General features: G+C 40.5%; 2 protein-coding genes across 5 annotated transcripts in view; both read right to left on the reverse strand.

Moving 5' to 3' along the window:
- The window catches only part of LOC128834829 (uncharacterized), a 118,471-nt gene extending 111,823 nt beyond the window's left edge, over positions 1–6,648 (reverse strand). The window contains exons 1-4 of one of the 3 annotated variants that reach the window (XM_054023950.1): positions 6,473–6,648; positions 3,209–3,369; positions 2,032–2,104; positions 1,400–1,510 (exon numbers count right to left, since the gene is read on the reverse strand). In XM_054023950.1, the coding sequence (XP_053879925.1) occupies positions 1,400–1,510; positions 2,032–2,104; positions 3,209–3,345 (321 nt within the window). In that variant the 5' untranslated portion in view covers positions 3,346–3,369; positions 6,473–6,648. Of the gene's footprint in view, positions 1–1,399; positions 1,511–2,031; positions 2,105–3,208; positions 5,509–6,177 lie in introns of those variants that run through there. The other 2 variants (XM_054023949.1, XM_054023951.1) reach the window with 2 other exon arrangements.
- A 5,223-nt stretch (positions 6,649–11,871) lies between these two features.
- The window catches only part of CEP57L1 (centrosomal protein 57 like 1), a 37,783-nt gene continuing 30,758 nt past the window's right edge, over positions 11,872–18,896 (reverse strand). The window contains exons 8-11 of one of the 2 annotated variants that reach the window (XM_054023952.1): positions 18,297–18,374; positions 17,949–18,178; positions 16,247–16,391; positions 11,872–12,355 (exon numbers count right to left, since the gene is read on the reverse strand). In XM_054023952.1, coding sequence (XP_053879927.1) covers positions 12,131–12,355; positions 16,247–16,391; positions 17,949–18,178; positions 18,297–18,374 — 678 coding nt within the window. In that variant the 3' untranslated portion in view covers positions 11,872–12,130. Of the gene's footprint in view, positions 12,356–16,246; positions 16,392–17,948; positions 18,204–18,296; positions 18,375–18,896 lie in introns of those variants that run through there. The other variant, XM_054023953.1, reaches the window with a different exon arrangement.

Here is an 18,896-nt window from a genome sequence, read left to right on the forward strand (position 1 = left end):
GGTCAGGAGTCCTCAAGAGGGGAGGGGTGGGCGGGACGAATGGTGTTTCAACAGTGTTTTTGATTCTTTTTCTCTTCATTGGTCTGAATTATCCATGACATCCATACTGCATCACATCAAGCCCAAATCATTACAGGAATGCCTCTGCTTGCACCGACCAGAGGATGTTTGGATTCTGATGTCAGCCCAGTTCTGTAGCCTGATGGGAATCAGGTGTTGTCCCCACTGTACATAGAATTCTTCTTTGCAGCCAAACTAGTCTAACATGCATTTTGTTAACTGGAACTGGAGCAGCAAAACAAAGAAAACAAATGCCTCATTTTCCAGATTTGTGGGTGAGAGAACTGTAAGTGAAGATAATAATGCCGGACACTGACAGCCTTAAACCAGCCAGCTGCCTCAGGAATCTGCCAAGAACTTTGCTGAAAATATGTTCCTCATTTTAGCAACGGCGCTAAGTCTTATCACACATTTGCCCACCTTTATTTGAATGAAGGTCCTTCTGATCTGACAGCTCAGGCTTCGTCAGTTTCATCCAGAACAATTTACAAACTTGGAACCTAAACCTGTAAACCCTTAAACATTTGATCAAGCCCACTGAAGACAATAGGACTATTTGCAGGACTATGGACCTCTTTTGTGGGCCGGTAAGGGTAAGATTTTCAGGAGTCTATTCCTATAAAGGAAGTTGAATCCCTCATTGAAATGCAGTGTTTGGGTACAATACAATAAAACAGTTTAAGATACAGTTCTACTTAAAATCTGTCTTTTAATAAGTCATACATACTCTGAAATGACTCCTCCCCAACTCCCATATTCCATATAAACAGACTGAATACTACATATTTGGGGGGAAAGTGAGTAGTTAAGCCTGTTGATCTTTGTATATATAAAGTGTCACGGGGACGGGGAGAACATGGGGGCCCTGGACTGGAGAGGAGTCACATGGAGGGTCACGTGGAGAGGTCACGTGCCCTCCCGCCTTGTGTCCCTCCCATGAGTGCAGTACCAGCAAGAAATGATTTCTACTTGCACCACTGTTAGTAAGGTACTAATCAGCATGAGGAAGGCAGCAGAATCCACCCCACTAGGATTAGCAACTTAAAAAAAAAAAAAAAAAGAACAAAGACTACAGAAACAGATGGGGGCACACAGTAGTACAGGAATATTGTTCCAGCCCATCCCAGCTGACTTTGATCCCTTTTTAGATACCAAACCAAGTAGTACAAGAGGTTCCTTATTATCCAAGGAAATGCTTTAAGCACATCCATTTTCAAGATAGCCTTCAGAACAGAGTTTTGTTTAATCCTTGCTTTAAGTCATAACTCAGTCACCATCATGCTAGGACATACATGTTGAAACACTGTCCGAGTCTTTGAGTAGCAAATAGAAAAGTTACCTGGTGTAGTAACAGAGGTAAGCTTTCTGCTGTATACTCTCTTCTCAGACAGCTCTCTAGCTCCCTCTGCATGACAGCAGCCTGAACAACAAGAGGTTTTGCCTCTGCTACCTACAAGCACAGGTAATTAGACATCAAGCAAACTTTGTGGGCAAATACAGACACTCAGGAAAAATGCTATGCCGCATTCATGTTTTGTAATAGGCAAAACTACCCCCTCTCCCTCCCCCCCCCCCCCACGAGTCTCAGCAGAAGGCTAATTTTTCACAATCTGGGATACAAAATGATTGATTTTAAATAAAGAAAACCGATTGTTATGGGCTTGATCCTGTAGCCTTTGAAGCCAGTGGGAATGATCATATGGGCAACGGCTACAGAATTGGGCTCAAAATTATCAGTATCACAAGAACAGCTGTTGTAGAGAAAATAAAGGGTTGTGTTGTTTCACTACTATACAAACAATTATATTAGTACTCTTCCCACCCTACCCCCCCGCACCTTATTATCAAAAATGGAGACAGTTACAGTTTTGCTCATTTAAAAAAAAAATCTTTATCTGAAGTTATATTCTAAATAGTAATTGAGAACTATTTAAAGGTGACTTTTTTCATGCTAGTATATTCTTCAGTTACCTGTAAAACTTTCTTCAGTATCACCTCCCTTTCTTTTCTGAAATACGAAGTGTCCTTTGGTATCGGAACAGAGCTATAGAAAAATTATCCAAAAGAATATTACAGACAGATAGAAAACAATGCAGTGTCTGTTAATTAATATATTCCTTTGTCATAATTTGACAGGCCCAGTACAATTCAAGTGGTATAAATCAATGGTAAATATTATCCATAGTAAATATCCCTTTTTTAAGGCAGAAAAGTTTAAAAAATTATATATATAGAGAGAGATAGAGAAAGAGAGACAGTGTGTACACCTGGGCAGGGCTTGCAAGCCCTACTCAATTAAAATCCTCACTGAAATAAACAAAGGCTTTGCCTGAGTGAGGTCTGCAAGACAGGACCCCATATTTATTGACACCGAAGACCAAGGCTGTAAAAAGGATAAGAGCCAAATCTCTCTCTCTCTCTCTCTCACACACACACACACACACACACACACACACACACACACACAATGTAGATGTATTTTAAAAATATTTACACACTAAAACTATTGTAAATATTAAATATTTATACTACTAAATAAAAATGAATGTGTATGTTTTAAATACCAACCAAGTGGTATGAGCTGCAGAATCACGTCCAAAAGCAATGTACAGGAAACCATATTAGAACACTCAAAGACCCCCTCTTCAATGAAAGAAGTGACAGAGGATTAATTAAGGCTGCAGGGAGATTTTAAATTTTGTTTTGGGATTTAAAACGTAGAACAGCACTGAATTTCCAAAAATCATTTAGAATTTTATATTAGCTTTCCCATACTATACAGTGAGTCAATAGAGGAGCCAGGATTGAAAGAGTCAAGGTTCCTGGTTCCCAGGTCTGTGTCCAAGCCTCTAGATCAGTGGTCTCCAAACTTTTTTGATCGCGCACTCCTATCAGTAACCATTTTTTGAGCATGCACCCCCTGCTGTGCCGAAGCAAAAAAAACGCTCCTCCTGCCACGCACCCCCAAGGATCTTCTTGCGCACCCCCTGGAGTGCACGCACCCCACTTTGGAGACCACTGCTCTAGATCACTAAGCATGTAGGATTTCTAACAAGAGGAAACAAAAGTGCATGAAACAGACACTTATAAAATACATAATTGACATAATCAGTCCTCTTTTCCTCATTCACCAAGAGGTTTTCTTTACCTGTAAGCTCTATCTGGTGTTCCCTGCAGTACCCCATTGTCTTCTATTTCTGTCTTCAGCTCTGCCAGTTGAACAGCTAGTTCTTTTTCCAACTGCTGGACTCTCTCAGTGGAAGAGATCTTGTAAAATTCATCCATATTGTAAACCTCAGTGCTTTAAGTCTACAACCAAAGTATAGTATAGGACAAGCCTAGAGATAGTGTTTTTTCCCTCAAGAGCACAGTACATTATCTACATGCACAGAGATTTTCGTATAGTTCCAAAGAAAAAGGGTGGTTTTTTTTTTTTTTTTTTTTAAAAAGAGAGAGAAATCGCAGGTAGAATGTGCTGCATATGAGATGACCATCAGGACATATATTATAATGAACACTGTGAATTTTCTTTTGGTGTGGGAAACACCAGATCCACTAGAAGTTCTAAAGAACTAATTTCTATTCCTGACTCTGGAATTACACTCTTTGCATTCTTGCATTTTGGGATTTATTGAGCAAGGTTCATGGAGTTTAATCACATCATTGCTGGGTGACCTTGGGCAAGACACTTCCCCCTCTCTGGGCCTCAGTTTCCCCATCTGTAAAATGGAGGGATACTGATACTGGCCTCTTTTGTAAAATGCTTTGAAAGGAAAAGCTCTTTATAAGAGCTAGGTATTAGCATCACCATCATTAAGGGCTGAGGTGAGGCTTGGTGTTTTTGCTAAACAATCAAAATTGATAATGCAAAGTCACTTGATGTGACCCTGTCCCTCCAAAATCAATCTCTGCTCTCCAGCTGTACTATAAGGGTTCAGGCAAAAACTCTTCAACTCTGATAACAAGTACACAAATTAGTAAGAAGTAACAATAACCAGCATCTCATTCACCCTGTATAAGATTATTATGGAACCAATTTTAATTTCCTGAAAACAGATCATTAATTTGTTACATTGCTACTGAACAGTAACGTTAAAAAAATAAAATAAAAGCAACCAAAAGTCCACCAATCTGGACTTTAAGTATTATTTGTATTGTGATAGGGCCCTGGCCTGTAGGTGCTATTATGCTAGTTACGGTACAAATATATAACAAAAAGAAGGTTCATGCCCAAAAGAGCTAACAACCTAAGGCCCCAATCCTGCAAACATTTACTCACATGAAGTCAATGATACTATTCACTGGAGTAAAGTTAAGTACATGCACAAGTGTTTTCAGAACTGGGGCCCAAAGTTAAGACAAAATATAACAAACTGATGTGACAAATAGACAAGGAACACAAGGGAACAAGTCAGACAGTTATGAATAGTGCCTAACCACTATCAAGTGTTTCTGATGTATCACACCATGGGGGAGTTTTAAGGGACAGATCCAAAGTTCACTGAAGTCACTGGGAAGACTCCCACTGATTTCATTGGGCTTTGGATCAGGCCCTACAGGAGGACAATGTAGTCTCCTTGTGGGTTTCCCAGATGTAGGTGAACTGACGAAAATAGTATTTTAAATCAAAAATAAGAGCACATGCTCCCATATCTCTAGTTTCTTATTTTGCTGCCATAAAGTTATCACAATTCTGTATGATACTTTTATGTTGCAAAGCAAATGTCTCTCAGTAAATCTTCCAGTCCACACAAACATCTGTAGTAAGTTATATTAGTATGTATCCAAGTCTTGATGAGATTCTGCCTTGATATTTTTCTAAAAGTATTTTTGCCAGAACACAGTGGATTTATTGAAATGTTTAATGGCCAACCCCTAGTTATGCTGGGAAAAAGATTGTAACATATGTTTTCAAACTGAATTCCTTTTATACAGAGACAAAATCTTTCCAGCAGGTTTAAGTAACAGAGTATTACTGTTGAAGGTGTGCTAGCATATTTGATTAACACCAGAAACATGAACAGTTGTTGGATACAATTTACTTTTCTAGGTATCCAGTTATATTGTTTGACCTGTATCCTTTGTCCTACTTTGCGTATGTCCAATTGTAAACTATGACCCTAGATTAGAGCACTAATCAATTCTCTTGTCATTGATAATTTTGTGCAAGACTAATTTGTATAACACAGTGTAAGGGGGTCAGGCTGATTGCTCTCCTTTGGGATGGGTCATTGTAACATTTGTCTGCTGCTTCTGTAATAATATTCAAAATGTGAATGAACATAAAAAGTTAAAATAGTTTCAAATGCAAAAGGACATTGAATGTTTTCTTTCTTCTATGTATGATTCAAAAGGACCTGTAAGAGATTCCAGACCAAGCCCTCACTAAGCCAAACTTACTGCTTGAGTAAAACAGTCTGTTTGAAAGCTCTCCTACATATTAGTCATTTACAGAATTCCAGACTGGGATTCTCGAAGGAGCCTAGGGAATTAGGCATCTAAATCCCATTGAAATTGAACTCCAAACTGTTATAATAGGCCCTGATCCTGAAAACATTTAGGCACGTGATTAACTTTACTACTACGAGTAGTTCCACTGATATCCATGGAACGACTCACGCTAGTAAATTTAAGCACATACCTACATGTTTGCAGGAGCAGGGCCTTGGGCTCGTTTAAAAATCCCATTATAAGTAGTTAACAGCTGCTTCCCATTGTAAATTTTCTAAATAAAAAATAACTTGGCTGGTCTCCCCACTCCAGGCAATACTGAGATACTATTCCAAAACAAACTCTTGCAGTTACTGCTATAAGAATGCATTTTTCATTTCTAGAATTTTTCCTCTAGCTAAGGAAACTTTGAGGTTTACATTTTATTATCTGTAGAAATAATTTAATCTATACTTTACCTCTTTTTTAATGCATGTTACAGTACATCAGTTCTGTTTTACTCTGAGAAAGGAAACACATGTTGAAAAATTTAAACAGTTCCTGAGAACAAATAATAGTAAGACATTGATGTTAAAAAATGGGTTGAACTGTTTGGCGCTGAAATATAAAATATGCATAAAAGTTTGATTATATACATTTTTAAAAACTGCTTTATGATCAACTCACCTCTTTTCTCCAAAATCTCATCTAGACTCGAAACTGAACACTTTTGACATAAAATTAAGTAAAGATCTCAAGTAACTACCGATCTGTCATGAACCATTTGTATTTGGTTTCCTTTTCCATCTCCTCCCAATCCACAGAGACAGGCAATCTGAGGGGTGTGTAGTAAACTATTTATGTAGAGTACATATTTTATTACACATTTACTATGGCCATTCAAACGTTGTCCCGTCCTCCATTCTGTAAACAGAACTACAGCACCAAAATCTCCATTGCCAGCTTCAGAGCCATACAATACCTGTCTAACTCCCCGAGATTGCGGTCAGCCACTGCTACTAATCAGCCCTTGCAGTGAGGGAAGCGTTCCGATCCTATCACTGCGGTAGTAGCACCCAGCAGTCTGTCCCCCAGCTTTCTAAAGTTAACAACAGAATCTAAATCAGGGCGCAGAGGAAGAAGCGGATACATTCGCCACTTTCCCAGCGCGTGGACAGGCCTAGCTGTAACCATAGCAACCGCAGTACACTGAACGTTCTAAGGGGCGGGGAAGCCCAGGGAAAGGATCTTCCTGGGCTTCCAGACAGGAGCTGCGATTGCCTTTGATCGTCTCTGGCTCCGAAGGTGCGGGGACTCCCTGGCGGTGGCGCCTGGTGCTGTCATTGTGCAAATATGTTCACCTGGTACTTACACACAGGGGGTAAAACTCTCGTTGTTTCTTGTCTAGATTTAATAGCAGTGGGTCTATGGTTTATTGCTTAGGTGTAGGATCCCCTGCCCTCTTGCAAGAGGCGAGTGCAACCCTTTGGGCTACCTGGGATATGATATGGCCCTTAAGTGTTAAAAACTTTTTTGAAAATAGGCTGCAGGGTCTGGACTAGGTAGCAGGGCTCTCACGGTAGCAATGATGGCTCTGCTAGCGACCCTCTGTGTGGTAACCTTAGGAAAACTAAGGTACAAGAAGTAACCTATCTCCAGAGATATTTGTCTACTTCACAGGGATAGCAGGGATGGCTAAAGATCACAAGATAAGAGGGGCTCCTACACTACAAAATATATGCAGTCTTCCTTCATCACTGAGAGGTCACTGAGCACAACCCATTAGTCCAAAAATGCTTATTAACTTTATTCCACAACAGTGCAGTGCTGTCAACTTTTGATTAAAGACCCACTTCTGACAACAGCAACTGCAAATCCCTAGAAACAGAGCTTGGCTCTACTTTTTGCAAGGCCCTATCTGCAAAAAGATTTGTGGGGACCACCCAGCTCTCTTCATACCGGAGATCAGTAGCGGAACTTCACTGAACTGCCACAACATTGTTTTATTTCTGGTTTATGTACACTTTTTAAAATACCCTTAATTAACTTGAGTTGCAAAACCCCACTAGAATTTTGAGTTGTAATTGGACAAACCCTTCCCTTTGCTACACTCTAGATAGCATCAGTGCTCATAGCCAGCAGGTTGGGTGTAGACAGTAATTCCCAGAAAAAAAAAAAAAATCTCTGTACACTCTACCCAGCCGGGAGTAGAAAAGAAAGCCATCTTTACAGCAGCTTCTACTACTTTCCTACCATGAAGCTGCTGAAGCTTCCAGCAGGTGTAGCTAATATGCCTTTGGGTACATCTTCACTACCCACCGTATCATCGGGTAGCAATCGATTTATCCGGGATCGCTATATCGCGTCTCGTTAAGATGCGATGTATCAATCCCTGAACACGCTAACCGTCGACTCCGGAACTCCACCAGAGCGAGCAGTGGTAGCGCAGTCGACGGGGGAGCCACGGCCGTCAATCCTGCGCCGTGTGGACTCCAGGTAATTCGATCTAAGATACTTCGACTTCAGCTACGCAATTCACGTAGCTGAAGTTGCGTATCTTAGATCGATTCCCCCCCCCCCAGTGTAGACCAGCCCTTAGTGTGACAGTGAAAAGCAATTGCTCCTAGTTAATCTCATGGTGGTGGTTTTTTTGTTTGGTGATTGTGTTGTTGTTAGCTTGTTCTTAATAGCAGGTTTATTTATGCTGTTACAAAGGCACTATTTCCTTGGAAGCTTCTCAAGTTGAGAATTAAGGGTCTATCTTTACCAGTTCCTTCCTTCAGCTACTTCTGTTTTTGTGGCACCTTAGAGACTAATACATTTATTTGGGCATAAGCTTTCGTGGGCTAAAACCCTTGTAACACTAAACCACTGATTTATCCTCTTCAAAATGTTAGAATAGAGCTATATTTTCTTAGCATTACCATCTCTCCCTATGTACTCCTTGGAGGGAAAACAGTGGTGCAGAGACAGATAGCACTAAATCAGGGATTTATTGCATCAAGGGATTATAATATCAAATTTGAATAATTAGTTTGTTCATTCTGCCATATTTACATGAGGGGAAAGTAGAAGTAACCCTGGAGTACACATGGGGACCTAGGCATTGCAGCACACAGTATTATTAAGTTACAGGAACAACATTGTGATCCACCACGTTGAATTAGGCACCCAAGATCCTTTATATAGAGAATGGGGAGAGATAGGCACGTAAAATGCAATTGACCGAGCCAAGCAACTAGGGAGGCAGTCACCTAAGCCAGCCAATGGGACCAAAAGAGTGTATCATAAGCCTTATCCTTTCCTCAGAGATAAATGCCTAAGACCAGGCAGTAGGGAAGCGCCCATCTCTGCTTGTGATCCATGAACAGAAAGGAGTTGCGTGGAGTCAGGCATCTTAAGCACTTCTTGCAGGAATGAATTAAGAACCTGCCTCTCTCCACAATCTCTCCTGTTGAAGCTGTTCCACTAGTGGATAAATAATGAAAGATTAAGAAAGAATCATTCCAGCAGGGGGATCAGACCCAAGGTCTCCTACTTCTTAGGTAGATGCCCTAACAACTGTGCCACAGCAGCATGCTCACCTGTTCTAGCCCAATAACTGGTCCTATGCACACAAAGTATAAAAGAATCATTGGGCCAGAGTGCAGACAGTCTGTGGCCCATCAGCTAGAGTATCCACTGGGTGGGTAGGAGACCCCTGTTCAAATCTATCTAGAAAACAGGAAAAACACTGTGTTCCACCAAACAGTGGGGAGTTGCTTAGGTCAGCCAGGGGAGGCAGCATGGCGACTCCCAACCCCCACAGACAGGTGCTCATGCCAATCTATAGCTCCACTGAAAAACTAACAAGCGCCTCGCGTTGACAGCACAAGACCCAAAAGAATTTTCTGAGATGTACATTATCTTAAATGTGTTGGAAGGATATACTCATGAGACACCCCTGGACCTCTCAAAACCTACCACTTAACTTGCCCATTACACTTCCCACTGGATAGCATGCACAAAGCTCAGCTGCCACCAGGTTTCTGCACAAACAGGATGTAAATACCCTGTATGGTGAGTTTAAAATTCCCCCTTCTATAATAATGGAGGGACATGTGATATCTCACACTCAGGGAGATGGGCAGAGTAGACAAGGGGATGGGAAGAGGGGAAGCCAAGATGAGTTGTCACATACTAATGCCAGTGGTCTCGCAGGTACTGTGACTACTCCTAGGAAGTAGTCCTTGGGAAGGTGGCAGTCCCATGGAACTCTACCTGTTTTCCTTCTGGTTGGCTCAGTAAATCGATGTATTTGTGAACAACTGATTATGGCCTCCAGGAACTGGTCTAGGACCCTGGAGGCCGTAGACTTGCTGATGCCAGTAGTCTGTGCAGCAATCTGCTGAAAAGATCCTGATGCCTGTATCCCCAGGGTGGTGCTGACCCAGTGGCGACAGATAGTGGCTGACTCCTGTGTACACTTGTGTCGAAGTTCTCATGAAGAGCGTCACAAAAGGTGTTGGAGAGTGTCTGGGCCCAGCGCATAGTACTGGATGCAGGTCCATTGAGAGAGCACCATGAAACTGTGGTGGGATTGGCACGTTCACTGGGATGGCTGCGGTGGATAGCCTCAGCCTAGGGCTCAGCCTTGGCCTGAGACTGGTGCTTTGGTTGGACTGCCTCTGCCCCTGTTCTTCCTCCTCTTGCTGCCATAACTGGTGCTGCAACATGGAAATACTGTTGTTTATCATGCTGGACCTTGCTCCCTGGCCTCCCACTTCCCTGCCTAGTAGCAGCTCAGCTGCCCCCTACATCTCCATTCTTGCTCCGTAGCCTTTTCCCAGCCCTCTCCCCCCTTCCTTGCCTTGGTTATCTGTGGTTCCCTTTCCCTACCCTAAGTGGTCTCTAATTTGTGACCTACTAGAGGACCCATTAGCTACCCTCTGATGTGTTAACCCAATGCCCTGTCCACCTACACCTTGCACTACCTAACTGCTGTCTCACTAACAGATCTTGCTTCTTTCCCCCCCGCCCCCCATTCTGTCATGCTCAAAATCTTGCTCATGCTCATGTTCTGCCCCCTGGGCTGCATGGACTAATAAAAGCCAGGTACTAGCTGGTCTCTGAGCACACCTATTGGATCAGGCCCAAAATGAGAGAAAGGTATTCTTTTGCCTACCTTCCCCTGATTCACAAATCATAGTTGGGGTTAGGCAAGCATAGGCACCCAGCTGCTTAATACAGTACATGCTCCAGGGGCTAAAATTTAGGTTCCTAGGAACTTTTACACTGGAAATGTAGGCACCGAGTGAGTTTAGGCACCCACCAACAAGCAGCAGCTGAGTGAGAGTTTCGTTAATCACAGTGGTGTTATGTATGGAAAATTAGGCAATTAAGTTGCTTTACAGATCACACCCCAAGTACTAAATATTAGAAGTAGAGTGTAGCTCTGTTGTACTAACAGCAGCAGCAAGCAGCTGAAAGTCTGAAAACACCATAGCTGTAGTGGATTGGGTCATTTTTTTCATATTTGAGTACAGGCATGGGGTTCTAGACCCAGTACACACAATGGCTTCAGCCATTGTTCTACATGTTTCCACTACACTGGCTCATTACATGATTTAGACAGGCTCTGTTGACAAAGTTCTAGGCTAGGCATCTACTTAGGTTTTTAAGGATTGGTCCCTTCCACATATCCAGCCAAAATGAGTTTATCAATATTCATATTAAAAACATGGCTGTTACAGCAGTATAAATTGTGCCTTATTAGCATTAAAGAGTCAGATGTGGGGGATTTTTTTTTCTTTAATAAAAAGAACCCACACCATATTTGAACCAATATGGGCCATTTAAGCCCTCTGATTGGCAAGTGTATATAATACAAGCCATTACACTTTCAGAAAAAGTACTTCGTAGAAAGAAGACCTTCTTGCTCTATCATTGCAAGTGACTTATTGCCAAACTCCCTCTGCAAAACAAGCAATCTTCAACATCAGTCCATGAATGCAGGCACTAAAGTTTATGTCCTAGATAATTTTACATTAAAAAAAATTAGCGAGTGCACATTCACAACAGACATTGTACTTGTCTGCATTAATTGTAAGAACCCAAATATTCAGTCCTCACAAAAGGAAGACTCCCACTGACTCCACTGGGAATTTTGGCCCTGTTAGGGCTGCAGAAGCAGGCTTCAAGTATCTCCTTTGAGCATGGAGGAAACGTGATAGTCCTGAGTTTTTGCCCTACATTAAGGAGTTTTCCCTTCCTCCTCTACTGATATAATTATTTCAAAGTGTGTACATGTATGTCGATGAGGAGGAAAGTGGGTAAAAGAAACAAACAGATTGCATTTCTTATATATTTCAAAGATAGTTTTATTTTGCAAGCTAAAAGAAATTGGGACACCTCACGAAACAGTTAAAACAGATTTTATTACAAATACGTTTAGCTACAGGGAAAGTGAGTTTGTTCAACCCAAACTTAAGTTTCAACTGAAATTTACTATTAGGCTAGCAAATATTTAGACATGGCATAAATAAAATATTAAACTTTTAATTTAGTCTAATATTTGTTAAATTCAAACCTATGAAGTGTCAGACATTTTTTTTTTTGGCAATATCAGTACCAGGCACTACCTATATGATAAAATGTAAAACTATTGTTCCCACATGATATCATCTTTTTTCAGTGTTGATTGAAGTTTCTGCACATTTTTTAACAGCTGAAGAGAGCTTTTGCTTTTCTGCACAGGGCAGTTTTTTGATGCACTTCCGCTTGGAGGAACTGGAATCTCTCTTGTTCCTTTTAGGTCATCAGATTTTGGTAGGACATGAGCTGACTGTCTTTTCAATTTCTGAGTTTTTTGCTTTAATTTGTGGACCTAAAAACGAAGATTATGCATAAAAGTTTTAATGCTCAGAAAGGATACCGGCTAGAGACCCAGGCATCACTTAAGAGGCACACAGTCTCAAACACCAACGATAAATGAAAAAAGAGTTTAGCTTACCAGGTTTATTTCTACAGAAGTAGCAAGCATAAGAACTTTACTTTGAAAATGTAAATAAGATAATATAAAAAAAAAATAGTATTTTTGTAAAATTCAAAACGTAAATGTTAGAGAGAGTGAGTCTGTTATACTGGTCTACAATTTTTGAGAAGTCGTCTGCTTCAGAGATAAAATGTGCTATTTATTATGTATTTTGATGTGCTGAATTCAAATATGACAATTAAAACAACTGATTGGCTACTGTTTCTAAGATATTTAAGTTTTTACATTTTATTTCTATGTATATTGTGTAGATAGTAGAGTTTTAATCATAAATTGTAAATCTAGGTCTTTTCATGTGTTTATGGTTGCTTTACATGATAATATTTCACCTGTCCTGTTTATGTAACACTTTAAAAACCAGCAAAAGGGTTATATAAATAAAATTTATTATGAAACAAAAGACAAAAAACTATTATGTACATAGTTTAGTCCTATTCAGTGTCTACTCGGCGTTTCTTGGCTTGTCTTTTGTATTCATTAAATGGAGCATCTCTTGTCACTGTCCAGCAATAGTCTGCAAGCATTGATGGGCTCCATTTGCCCTGATAGCATTTCTCCATTGTTGCAATGTCCTGGTGAAATCGCTCGCCGTGCTTGTCGCTCACTGCTCCACAGTTCAGTGGAAAAAAAAAAATCTAGATGAGAGTGCAAAAAATGTATTTTTAGTGACATGTTGCAACCAAGGCTTTTGTATGCCTTGAGGAGGTTTTCCACCAACAACCTGTAGTTGTGTGCCTTGTTGTTTCCGAGAAAATTTATTGCCACTAACTGGAAGGCTTTCCATGCCGTCTTTTCCTTGCCACGCAGTGCATGGTCAAATGCATCATCTCGAAGAAGTTCACGAATCTGAGGACCAACAAAGACACCTTCCTTTATCTTAGCTTCACTTAACCTTGGAAATTTTCCACAGAGGTACTTGAAAGCTGCTTGTGTTTTGTCAATGGCCTTGACAAAGTTCTTCCTCAGACCCAGCTTGATGTGTAAGGGTGGTAACAAAATCTTCCTTGATTTAACAAGTGGTGGATGCTGAACACTTTTTCTTCCAGGCTCCAATGACTGTCGGAGTGGCCAATCTTTCTTGATGTAGTGGGAATCTCTTGCACGACTATCCCATTCGCAGAGAAAATAGCAGTACTTTGTGTATCCAGTCTGCAGACCAAGCAAGAGAGCAACAACCTTTAAATCGCCACAAAGCTGCCACTGATGTTGGTCATAGTTTATGCACCTCAAAAGGTGTTTCATGTTGTCATAGGTTTCCTTCATATGGACTGCATGACCAACTGGAATTGATGGCAAAACATTGCCATTATGCAGTAAAACAGCTTTATGACTAGTCTTCGATGAATCAATGAACAGTCTCTACTCATCTGGATCGTGAACGATGTTGAGGGCTGCCATCACACCATCGATGTTGTTGCAGGCTACAAGATCACCTTCCATGAAGAAGAATGGGACAAGATCCTTTTGACGGTCACAGAACATGGAAACCCTAACACCACCTGCCAGGAGATTCCACTGCTGTAGTCTGGAGCCCAACAGCTCTGCCTTACTCTTGGGTAGTTCCAAATCCTTGACAAGGTCATACAGGTCACCTTGTGTTATGAGGTGTGGTTCAGAGGAGGAGGATGGGAGAAAATGTGGGTCCTGTGACATTGATGGTTCAGGACCAGAAGTTTCATCCTCTTCCTCGTCTGACTCAAGGGAGAATGATTCTGGTGCGTCAGGAACTGGCAGTCCTTCTCCGTGGGGTACTGGGCGTATAGCTGATGGAATGTTTGGATAATGCACAGTCCACTTTTTCTTCTTTGACACACCTTTCCCAACTGGAGGCACCATGCAGAAGTAACAATTGCTGGTATGATCTGTTGGCTCTCTCCAAATCATTGGCACTGCAAAAGGCATAGATTTCCTTTTCCTGTTCAACCACTGGTGAAGATTTGTTGCAGAAGTGTTGTAGCATATGTGTGGGGCCCACCTCTTGTCCTGATCTCCAATTTTGAAGCCAAAATAAAGGTGATAGGCTTTCTTAAGTATAGTGGTTATACTGCACTTTTGTGATGCAAAGATCACTTCACCACAAACATAGCAGAAGTTATCTGCACTGTTCACACAAGTACGAGGCATCTCTGCTCACTTTGGCTAAACAGAAATGTGTCCCTTTGCAAAATCAAACACTGACAAATAAGAGAGCAAGACACTGTATGATTTCTAGAGCTGATATAGGGCAATTTGTTCAGCAGAGTGATGTAAGCTTCGTTATGATTGCATCATCCATGACTTCTAGGAATAACATGATGCAATTCATATCACGTATGACGCAATACCAGCTTCAGATTGCATCATTCATTGTTTTGCCTAAAAAGCAGGTACTGTCCAAACCCAGTCATAGATTTATTCATAGATCCAGTCAAAGATGTATTTTAGTAATTTCTGGTTTAAATTGAGATCCCTTCCCTTTATAACTCACTTATCCTCCGCCATTCCCAAGTCAAGGGTCGTATATACTGACCCAATAGCATATCTTGAAAACTAGAGCCAATCAACAATTTTAAGCATCATTTTCGTTCTCAGTGTCCCAGAATTAGTAAAGTCTGACTACATTTATTTTAGAAGCATTTTGGCTGTAGAGCAGTGTTATCTAAGGCTATGTCTACACTACAGCCGGTATCAATGCACTGAGATCGATCCACCGGCAGTTGATTTAGCGGGTCTAGTGAAGACCCGCCAAATTGACAGTAGATCGCTTTCCAGACAACCCCTGTACTCTACCCCCGACGAGAAGAGTAAGTTAAGTTGACGGAAGAGTTTCTCCCATCGACCCTCCCGCGATAACTCAACCTAAGGTACATCAACTCCAGCTACATTATTTACGTAACTGGAGTTGCGTAGCATAGGTTGAGTTACCTAAGGCTATGTCTACTCTTAAAATTCTACACAGGCACAGCTGCAGCACTATAGCTGCACTGTTGCAGGGCTTCAGTGTAGACACTTACTACAGCAATGCTGTAGGTAATGCACCTCCCTGAGAGGCGGTAGCAACGGGTTAAGTCAGCGTAACTACATCTCTCAGGGGTGTGGATTTTTCATACGCCTGCGAGATGTTGCTATGCAGATATAACTTTTTAATGTAGATCAGCCCTCATCAGTTATAATATCCTACTTATGGCAATGTTTTCCACTTTAGCTTCACTCCAGATGTTCAGTATCAGCCATTGTATCTAAATATTTACCTAAAGCCTCAGCACCTCACGAAGCTCTTTGTAAGAATAAATATCAATCATGAGATTGATATTACTATGAATGCTTTTGAATGTCAACGAGAGAGAGAGAGAGAGTGTGTGTGTGTGTCTCTTGACTTGCATGTACCCTGAAACCTGCACTGAAGGACACTCCAGGAGACAAAATTAGGGTATTATGAGAAAAAGTTCTGGACATATTCTGAAGTGTTCATTATGTAGATTTAAGTTTGAACTACTTCTAAAGATAAAAAAAAACTCTAAAATGCATTCAAGCCATCATTGCTTTCTAAATAGAGACAGGGATGAGTGTTTGAATCTGACACACGCTTCAAATAAGTTTCTTGTTTGAACCTGTGTGTCTTGGAATCCCAATGGGATTGTACATTCTAAATATAGGCTCTCTCTGGCAACAGCATGAAAAATTATTTTCATCATATTCCAATAATTTGCTCCTAAGTAAACTCTTTAAAAATTATTTCCTTACACTAGCTTGGTGTTTTTTCAACTTAGATATCTGTTCCCCTTTAATTTCCATTTGCTTTACAAGACAATCCAATTCACGTTCTAGGTCTTCACGAACTTCACAGTTTTGAGTTTCTTGTATCTGCTTCAAGAGTTCTTGATGCTCACTGTTAGAGACAAAGATATTAGACAATAGTATTGGTATATTTGAACGACATTCTTCTTACATGTACTTCTGTTACATTGCACAAGTTTCAACTCCAGATAGTCTCCTCACTAGAGAAAGAAAGCATGTTAATCGAAAATTACTCATTCATATTTTTTCATTACTTATTTTCCTTCTACTCTGAGCCTGCAGCTAGTATACTCATTTTGTTAAATCACAACCATTTATCTCGTAAGACTGAAGAAATAAGCACCCGAGTGTGCTGGTACTGCAGTATCATGCACAATGGGAATTTGGAATGTGAAAAATTAAAGAACCTACTAAAGTAAATAGCAGGCAATACACACACACACACACACACACACACACACACAGTATACTGGCCAATTCCAACCCCTGTCTAGGTTGCCTCAGAGTAAGAGCGCTTAACATAATTCAGAAAAACTTGTTTTACAACCACTAATGAAAGTTATAGTGCTTTTGTCAAATTAATCAAGTAAAATTAAGAATTCTACTGGGCAAAATTAACTGCATGGTTTGTTGCTACTGGCAATTACTATTCCAAACATTTCACTCTACAACCTAATGAGAGAAACTGTAGTTTAGAGCTCCCTAATGCATGGAGTAAAGCTATATATTAATTACAAAGGATAAGAACATTTCCCAGTTAGAAGTTATTGATCAACAAGCTCTTTGTGGCAAACGGCCATGCCTCCTTTTATATTTTAATACGCCTAGCACAAAGTGAGCACAACTGAAAATGAATAATTATTTCTTCTCTTCACAAATTCCTCCAGTTTAAATTGCTACTCTAAAACAAATATTTTCTCTGATTGGCACACAACTAATAACGGAGCTATAGCTAGAGCTCTGTGAAGAAGAGATTCTGCAAACAGCTTAGATTAATCAATTCCACATGTCCCGAAATGAGGACCAACAACTATTTCAGCATGATTTGTAAGATAGGAATTTTAAAATGCAATTTTGATTCAAAACACACATGCTATTTACAAGGATTAGATGGACACCAGCATAACATCTAGTCTCCAACCAATGCAGTTGTCCTTTCTGGACTAATGGCCCTTTCATCTCAGGCTTCTTGTCAGTCACAATAAAGTCAAAGCTGGCAACACCCCTACAGCAATATGGTTTACTCTTCTAGGTATCTGATAAAAGGTTTCTCCAAAAGGAAACCTACCATTTTGCTGTGTAGCTTTGAGGATAAGGATATCCTTCAGGCCTTATTTTAGATATGATATTAGAACAGCAGGCTAAGTGTGGCTTAAAAAAAAAAAAAAAAAAGCCCTAAAAGTACAAAAGAACCTCCACTATCTGCTCATGAGGCTGTTTAAATGCAAGGGCTATAAAAGCTTCCCAATGATAGAAAATCCTATCTGCAAGATCCACCCAAACCCCATTCCCCAAATATTTTTAGATCCAAACATACTCTAGTACAACCTCCAAATAGCCCTCACATGCCTGCAGCTTGCAGCCATTTTTACTGAGAGCATCACAGTCTTTTTATCCTTTGGGAGAGAATACACAGATGCATACTTACAAGCTCATTTGGCCTAGCTCATCTTGTATCGCCAGCAAAAGGTCAGATAGATTTTCAGTGACAGAAGAAGATGTGGAACGAGAGGATACAGATTTGCAAGCAATTGTTCGTCTAGAAATTCTGTGTTCAGCTGCTTCTGGACACTGTGACGAGATACATGGACTACGATGTTTCATCATATGTAAGACACTTTGTACGTTTGCACTAACAGAATGGCTGGAGCTGGCAGACTTGAAAGAGGAGAAAAGGAAACTTCTGTAAGAAGCAATAACGAAGGGAATTAATGGAAGAATGTTCATTTAAAAAGAATGTGGACACACGTTTAAATGAGAATCTAATCAGGCTCACCTTCCCAGCCACAAAAGGCAGCATCCCAGCCTTTAGGCAAAATTGTGGAGGATGTACTTTCTTCAGAGCAGATTTTTTCTGACAGACAGTAGACAGAAGACATGTTTGCCTAACAGTGCAACCTTAAAATTATTCTTTCAAAATTAGACTGTAAACTCTTTGAAGCAAGAGCTGTTTTTGTTCTGTGTTCGTGCAGTGTCTAGCACAACAAGGTCCTGCTCCAAGACTGAGGCTTCTAAGTGCTACCACAACACAAATAATAAAGAAGAGCATAACCCAAGTATTTTGTCAACAAGCCTTCCCCACCCCCCCCCAGTGAGAACAAGTCTGAGCTACACTTCAGCAACAAATCATTCCATACAAAAGCAATGCTCCATAATATCCAGTGAAATATGCAGTCTCGATTCATCTCCTTTAATGGGTATTAAAGTTTTCCTACTTCTTCCAAATACAGAAGAATTTCCAATAAGACTGAGATCTAGTACACAGTTAATCTGACAATTCAGTAGTAGATTACGATTAGAGAAATTTAGTACCACCTATGTGGCATTTAACAGACTCAGTTTTACAAGTCGTGTCATTTTAGCAGACCTGCAATGC

The sequence above is a fragment of the Malaclemys terrapin genome, chromosome 3 (assembly GCF_027887155.1).
Source record: "Malaclemys terrapin pileata isolate rMalTer1 chromosome 3, rMalTer1.hap1, whole genome shotgun sequence".
Lineage (NCBI taxonomy): Eukaryota > Metazoa > Chordata > Testudines > Emydidae > Malaclemys > Malaclemys terrapin.